The sequence below is a fragment of the Stegodyphus dumicola genome, chromosome 5, assembly GCF_044657685.1.
Source record: "Stegodyphus dumicola isolate Sdum_Otavi_A_Nest chromosome 5, ASM4465768v1".
NCBI lineage: Eukaryota > Metazoa > Arthropoda > Arachnida > Araneae > Eresidae > Stegodyphus > Stegodyphus dumicola.
The window spans coordinates 89,033,675-89,046,123 of NC_140772.1; the positions used below are offsets into that span (position 1 = coordinate 89,033,675).

The 12,449-nt window shown below is 30.6% G+C and overlaps 1 protein-coding gene across 3 annotated transcripts in view; it reads left to right on the plus strand.

The window, feature by feature from the left end:
* LOC118181836 (cell adhesion molecule Dscam1-like) overlaps positions 1-12,449 on the plus strand; it is a 1,419,238-nt gene that overhangs the window by 1,336,373 nt on the left and 70,416 nt on the right. For all 3 annotated transcript variants that reach the window (XM_085816859.1, XM_085816860.1, XM_085816861.1), the window contains exons 12-16: positions 1,056-1,229; positions 3,945-4,092; positions 4,178-4,326; positions 10,355-10,486; positions 12,058-12,228. In XM_085816859.1, the coding sequence (XP_085672985.1) occupies positions 1,056-1,229; positions 3,945-4,092; positions 4,178-4,326; positions 10,355-10,486; positions 12,058-12,228 (774 nt within the window). The remainder of the gene's footprint in view (positions 1-1,055; positions 1,230-3,944; positions 4,093-4,177; positions 4,327-10,354; positions 10,487-12,057; positions 12,229-12,449) is intronic.

The following is a 12,449-nucleotide window of genomic DNA, read 5'->3' on the forward strand; positions in this document are numbered from 1 at the left end:
GGGCATAGGATCTTAGGTTGCGGATGTAATGTGGAGTCGTTATCACAGTCACCTGACCTCAGTCGCTGGATTTCTTATTTTTATGGAATTACGTGAAATATCATATGTACAGCTTGTATCCCAAGGTGTTAAGGTTCCCACGTTGATGATTAAATCTTAGTATTACTTAATTATGTAATACTTCTTATATTTTCGCTCTTTATAATGCCTTACTGCATGAACAGCAAGATCGCTGTAATAGTTATTGTCCTTGTTGACACGTGTTAGTTCTAAAAGTAGATTTGCGTCTGCGTTTAATGTCACATGTATAACTGGTGATGTGTTGATGGATCGCAAATCGTGGAATCTTCATTTCAGGGCTTCTGTTTACGTTAATGTTGCATGTAATTTGTTTAGCCATTTCATACCAAATAGGTCGCTCTATTGTTTAATAATATTAGATCTGTTTCGCCGTTTCTCATGATTTTTGCGGTAAGGTCGCCAACTTCTAATATTCATAGCTAGGAGCATTGCAAACGATTTTATATGATAAAGCGTAGTCTATTTACTATAGGTAGGCACAAAGTTCATAGTTATAGCTTTTTACCATACCGGTTTTATACGATAAGGCGTAGTCTGTTTACCATAGGTAAGCGCAACGTTTACAGTTATAGCTTTTTATCGTCTTTTTAGGTATTTAAGGGTCTTATTATACATTCCTTCTTTCTCTCTCTATACTATACAACGTATGCTTTCATACAGTTACGTAGTTGTTTTGAAACTGTTATTTTTTGAATGAGCTAAAATTATAATTACATGTCATAGAAATTTTAATGTAATGCTTTCTCTTCATTTATGTTTCTTAAAACAGCTGCTGCTCAATATTTGAAAACATCAAACTGTCAACTATTATATAGACTAAAATTGTAAAAAACGTTTTATTTCAGAAGCCTGTGTTCTGTGTCCAGGCTATTTATACTGATAATCAATTCAGGCGTATTTCTCCTTATATTAAATTTTGTAGCAGCTCCAAACCTGTTTCTTTACAACTAGTATTTTTACCTCTACCATTACAGAAAATACCGCTGGAGATTTTACATATGTGCATTCCAGTCCCAGAGCTCATCGATACAATAATGGGACACTAGTATTATCTGATGCGGAAGAAAATGATGCTGGTGCCTACCTTTGTCAAGCAAACAATGGTATAGGAGCTGGTCTTAGTAAAATTGTTTCACTTCAAGTTTTAGGTATGTATCTGCTTCACAACTCATCAATTTTAATTCTGAAATATCTTTTTTGTATTAAATTAATAACTGAAAAATATGTTCTTAATTTTAGACTTACGTAGAAACATAAATTTTATGAAAGTCATGTTCTTTCATTTTTTTCTAGTTACATTTAATATGCAGTTACATTTAACACCTGATGCAGATGCATTAAAGTTCTCTTGTCGATTACTAACGTTTAATTCTTGGCTAGCAGTTCTACTGCAATCAAAAAGGATTACGAAATTCTAGTAAAGCATACAATAAATGCACTTTGAAGGTGAAATCCTGCTATATAAAAGGAGTCCAGAACGTGAACTAGGGACTGAAATGATCGTTAGCTGAAATTTAAATTCTAATTGTATTTTTATAACTAGATCTAACAATATGGAAATTTGTGTCTATCAACATTCGTAAGTGTAACTTTTCTAAACACCGGAATCTTAAATCTTTGCCGTTAGGCGGTCAGAATACGTCGCAGATGTGATTGAATGTCTTACTCAGTGTATGCCAAGATGACAAACGTAATGTCTCTAACTAGCGTATTTTCTGTTCATTATTGTATGTATTCTATTCATTATTGTATGCTTGTATTACTTTAATTATGTATCCTATTTGACTGATTTGCGTAATCGTATAGCTCTGCCTTCACGATTCTGCAGTACTGAGGAATTTTTAATCTCTATTCTGCTTTTAACTGAGTCACAGCTCTAAGATCTAAAACCTTACCTAAGAATGTGAGCTTTCACATTTTGATTATACATTATCATATTGACCATACTTCTCGCAAAATGACTTGCTTAAATTTGCAGAGTACATACTTATACTTTTTTAATATCTTTCAAAATGAATTTCTTGAGTGTACACTTTTTATATCTTGCGTATGCAAAATAAATCTAAATAAAAATTTCTTTAAGCTTGAAAATACAAGAACTTTAGAATAAATTTTTGTGGCATGAATTCCCGTAAGAGCGTTAAGAGTGTTTGGCATCAAGTAATATATAACGAGTTCAAAAATAAAGCATATAAAATTGGTCTAGGACATTCGAATCCTCGAACTTTTCGAATCTTAAAAATGAATGGGATTGCAAAAATTCGATTTTCCACTTTTTTTTCTGCCATTTAAGTTTTTCGAATTCTAACCGTAAAAAACTTAAACGCGTTTTGACGGAAAACTTTTGGAACGTCAGTTGTATTGAAATGCAATGAAAGAGTTCATTAAAAAGTTAACTCAATATTTAATAATTTCGGTGTATTTGGATCTTCAGTATGAGCTAATAGATAACATACTCTTAATGTTTGGAAAAGTCTTTAGCGTTACATGCTTAGCGTGGATTTGCAGTAACTCTTGAAATAACAATTTGACTTGTGTATTTGCTGAGATTCCGGAAAATTTAGAATTTGTTAAGCAAACAGCGAACCGTTCTACAAACACATTTTTGACAAATTATATTTATAAAATTTGTTATTGGACATGCCCTTTTCAAAATTTAATTTGTTATATTCCAATATATTTTTTAATTTGTTCTTCATCAAACGTAGTGAACAAATTTTTCTATAATTAAAAATTGAATAAGTATCTTTCTCTGCCTTTTTTTCTTGTTATTCATATATGAAATATTTGGGAGCTTTCAAGAATCTCATGATATTGGAAAATATTTAGAATTCATTAGAAAGGTCATCCAGTGCAAAGTGACTTAAAAGATATCTTTTGTATGAATCATATAGAATAAAATTAGAATTGCTAAGCAAGTTGTTTGTACTGACAAGGTCTAAATCATACATCACGGACATTCGTAAGTTATGAATGAATAATATCTTGAATGAGCAGTTATATAATTATGAAATATTCAGGATTGAAAGCCATTAGCTTGTAGAGACATTAGGTAATTTGGAAGCAGGAAAGATGAAAAATGAGCAACTGCCCTCGCCGGCAATCGTGAAGACCACCACACCACAGAGGCATGCCAAGAAGGCGGGAGAAATACTTTATATACTCCCCTTTTAAAGGGTGACTGGGGTTATTTTAGGAGACCCAATCGCCTAATCCTGAGTGAGGAGAATCATCATCCACAACCCTTTTACTTCGGGCGCCACTGTAGAGACATTAAAGTTTCTTTCCGGGGGGGGGAAGCAGGAAAGATGAAAAATGGGCAACCGCCTTCGCCGGGAATCGATCCGCAGACTTCTGGAATATGCTCCCAGCGTGCAGATCACCACGAAGGCATGATAAGAAGGCGAGAGAAATACCTTATAAGGTATTGACTGAATATAGTCATTAGATATTGATTAAAGAGCACTGTTACCTGGTGACCTACATGATGCTTCGATGACTTTTGTATAAGATAAATTGCGAAAGAGTTTATCTTAAGAAAGCTACCAAGAGTTTATCGCACATCTTCCGTAGCTAGCCTTTGAATAATTTGCCTTAATTAATGTTCCACTAAATTAACGTTTCAGATATATAATTCACATCTAGATTATTATTTTAATATTCAATTCCTACAAATTCTTTAAAGGTCGATATGTATGTCAATAACTTTAATTTTCATTTTCGAAAACATTGTGAGTATTGCATAAATTAATGTTTATATGCCTGTTAATTAATAATTTATATGCCTGTTAATTATGCCTGTTAATTAATAATATTAAATAAAATATTTTATAAATGCATGTTATGATTTATTTCTATTTAAGTACCGCCGAGATTTAAGGATGCATATCAAAGCCGAGCAATAAAAGAAGGATTCAATGCAACTTTGAAATGCGATGCATCAGGCCATGCACCCATAACGATTACGTGGAATAAAGACAAAACAGTTTTAGAAGCAAAAACAAATTCTAGGTAAGAATTTCATCAATGATAAATTCTTGGAAACTAATTTGAGTATTTCGGAGAGTTAACTAATAGTATTTTTGAAAATGCGCAGATACTTCATTCGCAACATTTCAAAGAAACATCAGACTATATCAGAACTCCAAATCCTAAATGCTACTCGAAATGACACAGGGAAGTTTACTTGCACTGCTGTAAGTGATATCGGAGCAGATGAAGCTGCCATTCAGTTCATTGTACAAGGTAAGTTAAAATACGTACATAAAGTAGTTATATCATACAGAATGTTGAATAATCTAAATATTATTTTATCCGTGTTTCAAGTTATATTAATATAACTATTGAAGATTTTAGTCATGAAAAGAAAGTTTTACATTAATAAATTACCTTTGTCAAAATTTAATACGATTCTGATTTTTTTTTTTTTTTTTTTTTTTTTTTTTTTTTTTTTTTTTTTATAAAATGCAGAAATAAAAAAGTGAATGCTTTCATAACGCATTTCGGTAAAATTTGTTTGCAAATTTAGTAGATCACATTTATGTGACACGAAATGTTTCAAATGCAATTAACTTCTACCTTTTCATACGCTAATTTTGCAGTGCATGGTGTTGCTGAGTTGATTGATTAATTTCAAATAATCGTAGGTAATGCATAGGCCCAGTCACGGGCATAGAGTTCTAGGTAACCTGTCGCTAAAAGCATTCTGTCTTCAAATCTATATGATGATTTTGGGGCTCCTTTCTTATCCTTCATGAAAATAAGGAAAATGAGCCCATTTAAGACATCTGTGTCTTGGATCCAGGCTTCTTTCTCTAACGTTCTGTTTCCTTTCAACAACGATAACTTAAATCATTAGCGAAATATTCAAATACGAAATGTGTTAGTAGCCTTTGTGCTCCTCTATAATTTATTGTAATTTGTCTTAACTGTGCTATTTTCATAGTAAATGTAATGGATTTCGAGGGGGGAAATAGAAATCTGTTAACTGCCTAAATTTGACCATTTTTTCTTACATAACGCAAGTCCAGATGTGGCTAACATGAGATTGTGGTCTAACATCTATCAGCAGATAGCGGAAAGGTACGGCAATCTACCTTCAATATCATTTGTAGACAGCACCATGAAAACAAACTATTTTCACTGAATTCTCCCCCCCCCCAAAAAAAATAAGGTTTTAAAACTTAAGCCTTTTTAAGGTATCCCAGTATGTTCGATACCCAAATTTTGGAAAATAGTACAAATAAATCTATTTTTGGTGTTATTTAGCAGAGCACAACCTAAAATGTTATAGTAATAAATTAAAATGACAAATGATAAACCTATTATCAAAGGTTTTTTTTTTTTTCCTTACATTTTGAGTCGAAAACGTGTTAAATTTCAGGGTTACTAGATTTGTTCCCACAAAATCGATATTTGAGTTTTTGTTTGGTCAGTTATATTTATTTAGATATAAGGAATTAAATGGACTAAAATTTAAGTGAAAAATAAATTGTCTATTAAATATACCTGTTTTTCACTAGTATATGCCCTAGTTACTTTTCGAAAGATTTCTCTCTTTTCATTTACAAAATTGTCTGAAAAAAATTTAGATATTTACATAAACTTAAACTTTTAGTCTATTTAATTCACGCTAAACGCGTTTCATAAAATTACTACAGTAATATTTTAAGTTAACAATTCTTTTTTAGAAAAGAAGTGTTGAGAAAAAATCAAGTTTCCGAAAAATAGAAATAATGTAATCCAAACACAAACAGAAAAAAAAAAAAAAAAAAAGAAAAGAAAAGAAAAAAGAAAAAAAAAAAAGGTTGTCGAGTATGAAAATTAAATTGCAAAGTTAAGTTTGTTCCCCAGTACATAATAACAAACAGAAACGGTTTAAAATCATCTTTTGTACATCATTATAAGTATTCAAATGAAACATTCTCATTTAGAAGTTATTTAGAGTAGTCTGTGTAACTACGTTTAAGAACCGTAAGACATCATCTTACGGTTCTTAAACAGAAACTTCTGGTTCATGGGGTACTTCAAAAACAGCCATAATTCTCTTTATAAATACCAGTTTGAGTATCTTAATATATAAGCTTTAAATAAAGTAGTAAAGAATTTAAAAAAAATATATCAAAAATTGACGATTAGAAAGTATTAGGATACCTTAAACTTAGGAAAAGCGAAAATAGTGTGAAGACTATTTATTCCTGATTCCAATTGCCCACAAACATCCAAAGAAATGCAATATTAGGACATTGCAAATTGTTATTTACCTCTCATATTCCAGTGTGGCACACTTGCCTAAATTGACACAATCAAGCTAAATTATATTAGCTCGATACATTTTCAAGAATATCAAATTAAACGTATTTATTATTCTCAATTCCATTTATAAAATATACTCGAAAACCTAGATTTTTATTACTGCTTTACCATGTTGGAAAAAGGTTTTTCTTTAACGCATCAGAAGGAATTTTTCCTCGCACATAATTTGATAATTCTGGCTCCTTGCTAATGTCCAAAACTGCTATGCGTGATAATTATTTATATTGAATTTGCCGGGAGGTGGAGAAATAAAATTTTTCATAGTTGTTGGATATAAGTTCATTAGAATGTGACTGTTGTTAGCATAATTTTATAACTGACAATTACTGAGCAACGCAGCTCATTATATTAAATTAAAGCTTATTCCGTAATCTAGAAGGCATTCTGTGCATTCTAATGAATACATTAACGCACTTGACAAAAATGTCCACGTCTCATCAATTAAAGATTTACTACCTGGAGACTGTTCACCCATTTTAATGTACTAAACATACGTAGTTGCTGAAAATATACAGCTTAAATATGAAAGTATTATTCTTTATTATTGCGTAATCCTGGACGATTTGCAGCAAGCATATTAGGTATAAACATTCACGCATATAAATTGTTTTAAAGCAGCAAATTCTTTAAAGATTTTAGGAAGAGAAGAAATATTTCTGCGAAAACGTGTTAATCCATTTCATACTGGGATATTCTATAGTTACCTATCAATAATGAGATTAGTTACATGGTTTAAATTATTTACAAGAACAAACGTATACATAGATGAAAAAGAAAGAAAATCTTGCCTATAATACACCTTAGCATATTTCATGTATCACAAGAAAAACAAATTTCTGATTCTTTTTCTTCACGAGAAATTTAAAAGAAACAGATTTGCCATTGAATTGAAAGCTGATTTAGATGTTTGGAGAATGATTATTTATGAACATTTTATAGAGATGTAGTCAATTAATTAAAACTGCAGCAAAGCTTCGTAAATAATAACAAAATTACATAACATAAATGCAAACAAATTTTACTAAATTGAAAAATTTGTATTATTAAGCATAATACTTCGTGCTGCTTTAAAGCTACAAGTTACTGACAAGTTGTAAATCTTATTTTCATTCACTGTACACTCCCCACACACACAAAAAAAAGAGATTCTAGATCTCGCATTCTACTGGGCCGATTGACGAAATTTAACTTGTTTTTTCCCCTCGAAATCGTGACTTAGGATATATATTAGCTTTATATATATAGCTTTGTAATAACATACGTATTCTGACACAAAAGTCAGACTTTCTCTGAAAAGATATTTCGATTTTATTTTTCATATTTCGATTTTACGAGTCAAATTATTGCCAATTATTAAATTTGGTGAGAAACATACCGAGCATTTAAAAATTTATCTTGGCACACCTTCTTCAGTTTTCAGAATGATTCCACTTGTTAAAATTCTTGTAATTTACTAACCTATTTTCCTTTTCCTTTTTTCATTGTGCCCGAGTGGAACAAAAATGTGCATCGTTTATTCTTTCAAATAATTTTAATAAAGTGCGTAAAGCACACTTGTCGTTATTATCCCTTAAAAACAGATATGCCAAATTTCAAAGCGCGCAAGTGTATAAATTCACGTATATCTTGGAAAATTTTAAATAAAAACTCTAAATTTTGCATGCATGTCTAGAAATACATCTGCTTTAAGATGATGATAAAATATTTATATGTTATAATTGAAAAAAGGTTTTTGAAAATTTATACAAATTACTAAAAAATACGAATTTAAAAAATAAATTAGAAAATATCTGCGAAATTTATTTGGATTGAACCTAAATTTCGAACTGAGAAAAGAAGGAATCAAGTAAGTTTAATAAAAAAGAGATATTATTAAATGTATAGCAAATTCAATTAACTTTGAGAAGCTAAAATTTTGATAGTTAATTTGTTAAAAACTACTCGTGCGGTCTTTACGAAACTTGGCATTTTGGCATAATTTGAGTCGCAGAATCGATATACGGAAAAAAATAAGTATGTCATTTCAAGAAAATTCTGAATTTGTGTCATCAGTATACCTATGTTATGTTAGAGCAATTGTTATACAGAATTCTGATATATATCCTAAGTTGCGCCTTGGTGACATGAAAAATACAAGCTAACTATCATGAATCAATAAAGCATTTCGACGTGCTTCCTTGACTATGAAACATTAAATGTAGAAGTCTTGCGTTTAGATTTAATAAAGGGTTTTGTTCCATATTTTACACTGACAAGATATCACAGCCGTTGCTTTTAATATTATGATATGCAAGAAATAAAAGCAGTTTAATATCTACGTTTTTATTTACATTCATAAATTTCACTTAATTTTGAAGTTCATCGAATAATTTACTGCCGCTATTAAACTTCTGTACAAATACAGGGGCATATTTGTAATCAACAGAAAACGTTTTGAAGAAAAAGGAATAACGTAGTTCAAAAGTGTAAAATAACTGCCTTAATTTAACATTCTTTTCAATATACACATACCACGTTCACTGCATAAATAAGGAATATTTATAATTATTGGTTTATTTATCTTTCTTATCGTATTCGAGTCAAGAGGCGAGAAAATGTATTTTATTCCCAGCTTTATTGAACAGTCTGCTGCTAATAAATTATCATAGTAAAGCAAAGCAACATAACTGTGGGGTGGTGCTTACATGTCGTCTTCAATGAAGAAGAAATTAAAATTTTAAAACTTTTACTAACATTTGAACTTAATTTAAATGTTTTGATTTGGGGCACATACATTCGCTCGAATCAAAACGCTGTGCTAATCAAGCTCACGGATAGGAGTTAAAAGCTAGTGAAGGTTAATAATAATTTATGTCTGTTCAGTGAAGAGTCGCCTTTGCTACTCGAAGTTAGTAAGCGGCCCTTCTATAGGTAAGGATAAAATCATGTACGGTTACCATTACTCTCTCTCTGCATTAACCGGTTATTTACGATTTAGACCTACAGCTCTGACTTTTCCATTTCATCGCCAGAAATGTAAATCATTTAGAGAGTATTTAACCTGAAGTATTCGGATTGTAAGACAAAGCGTGTTTCTGCCTGTCGAGGCTACGTTACTTGGTTTCGCCAGCTCTGAGAAGTTTGTGATTCTTCGCCTTTGCGTTATTGCTGTCGACATTTAAATTGTTATGCCGGTGAGAATTTCTGAGCCAACTTACAGTTAAAATCAGTTCTGTAGTCTTTGACTGCTAAGCTTGGTTTAACAATTGAATTTGCGATTTTGCAGCTGAGTATGGTGGTTCGGTAAAACCATCGAAACTAGTCCTGTGAAAATTTTGAAAATATGACGCTGATTTTTGTTGTTTGACTTCTGAATTAGTATTTATTCGGCGTGTTATTATGTCTTAATTAATTGAATTTGATTTTTACTTAAAATTACGTCGCTAAAAGTGGTGATTGTTGCGGTCAGCACGAGTCGTGTATTTTATGCTCAAGTTCTGATTTGATAAAGAGATTATTTTAACTTTCTCAAGCTTCTGTCGTTAACTTCAGACGCAGCGATAATTCGCTCCAAGTCTGTTAGGAGTTTGATACTAATTTATGCTACCAAAAAAATTCAATCTCTGTAGCCAGATTCGCTGTTTCTGTTGTTTCAATTAGAATGGCTAGGCATTCCAAGCAAACCGCCTAATTGTTACTAGTTATTTCAATAAGAAACCGATCGTTTATTTTTTTAAATTTTGCTTAATTGTAATTCAACAGGAGTGGAAAAATAAAGGTTTTGAATTTTAATCTGTGTAAATTTATTAGTCCGAGTAATAATTCGCTCTTTGCGAAAATTCACTTATGCTTAAAAAGTAATTCTTAATGATATGCTATTAAGTGAACATGCATTTTTAATTAAATTAAGTATTAAAATATTCGGTTTATAATATACAGTTTAATGTTTTGGTGTTTCATAATTTCCTATAATTTCCAGGTCTTCCCGATTCTCCGACAAACATTACTGTTTTGAATACGACGAGTAGATCAGTGAGCTTATTATGGGAAGTGGCACATAATGGCAATAGCCATATTACTGGTAGTATTGTGCAGTATCAAACGATATCAGGTAAATATCTCTATTTCTAAACATTTCACATCTGACACGAAATATACATATATATCTATGACTACCATATTGTGTGCGCAGTTGTTATGTGCTTTTATTTGCAACACTTTCGCTCTGTCAGTATTGCAAATAAATAATCGTAAGCTGATCGTTAATCTCTTTTAAACATTAACTATTATGAGTTAGAGAAAATTATTTCAAAGTTATCAACCAAGCAACACAAAATATGTGTTAAGATAACATGGGAAGAAGAAACGTTTCAATATTTTTTAGATTAACTGTAGATATTAATGTCTTCTAAAGTATCTTATTAGAAATGATAGGAATTTATTTTAATAGCTTAAGATCCGATTGCTTCAAAATTTAAGGAAGTTAAATAATTCAGTGAATTTAAACTAAATGTTCGACTGAAAAACTGATAGCTAGTTTAAAAACATGAATATATATATATATAGTACTTTAAACATATTTGAAATATGAAGCTATTGCATTTTAATATGATGAAATTGGTGATGAATTTCTGAATGAAGAATTTCAATGATGTCTAGAAAAACTATTAAATAATAACTAAATGATGAAAATAACAAGAGCAACCAAATCGATGTTTTGATTGTTGAATGCAAGAAAAGTTAAAGTAGTAATCGTGTTAACGTGAAATCCCAGTTATCTAGGGAACTGATTTTCTGTTAATAAATAAATGACATTTCTTGTCGAATTAGTTTACTCTTAAGCCTTGTAATGATATCCCTGACGTATACATGTTTACATGTTCACTAAAATTGCATGTAAAACTGCAGCTTATTATAATAATAGGTTTTTATTGTAAAATTTTATAAGATAAAATGTTCGATTCTTCGTGATTAATTAGGTAGCTGTAATACAAATTATAGGTATTTATTGACATTTTTGGTGGCAGCACATTATAAGCTAATTTTAAAGCTAGTAAGTTTTTTTTTAATTTTTTAAATATTTTAAGTTTTTTTAATGTATTTTATGGTAACGAAACAGACGTTCAAAATACTTTTAACCGCTAATAAAATATTCCTTTTTCTTAAAAAAACTCCTTGAACTTTTAAATCGTAATGCAAATATAAATCTTTCCCTTTAGGCTGATACAGTGGTCTTATCAAAACAAGAATAATCTACCTAAGTACGCTGAAGCTGCTTCCATAATAAGAAATTCTGAGAAAAATATTCTACTCTAAAAATCTGAAAATGTCAGGACAGGAAATGAAAATTTTTAAAGTATAGTAATTATACATTTGAGAATATTAAGTGCAGTTACTCGCAATTATACTTGTAAACATGTCATCTCTTATGAAACTATAATTACAAGAGACTCATCTGGAATCTGGGGCTTTAATATTAATTATTAAAGGATTAAATTTGTCTGGAGGAAAGATATGATACTGTTTTCTCAAATGAACACATAAATGAGTTGCAAATAATTAAACATTTTAACGATATAACTTCAGTTTGCACTTTCAGATATGAATTCAGCAAAATTTCCGTTAAATCTGTATATAATTAATGATTAAATAAGTTTCCTGATCAAACAAATAATGTTTCAGATAACAGCTGGAATGGACAAACTTCTCAGCTTATAGTATCGGGCGCAGAGAATAGTGCTACTCTTCGGGCTTTGACGCCTGTGACATTATATTTTGTTAGAGTTATTGCAGAAAATGCTATTGGGCAAAGTGCGCCAAGTCAAGTGATTAACGTTACAACTGAAGAAGAAGGTACTATACCTATTTCATTTTCTTTACTTCGAGCTTGGGCTTTTTGTATTTATTTGACTGATTATTTTATTGGCATTATGATAAGATAAAAGAATTATCTAATTTATTAAAATATTTACCTGTTTTCCTGTATAAATTTATTATTTATCTTTCTCTCTGAGTACATATGAAGACACAAGGGCGAAAACCATTTATGCCCATTGAGAGGAATTTTGAAGCAA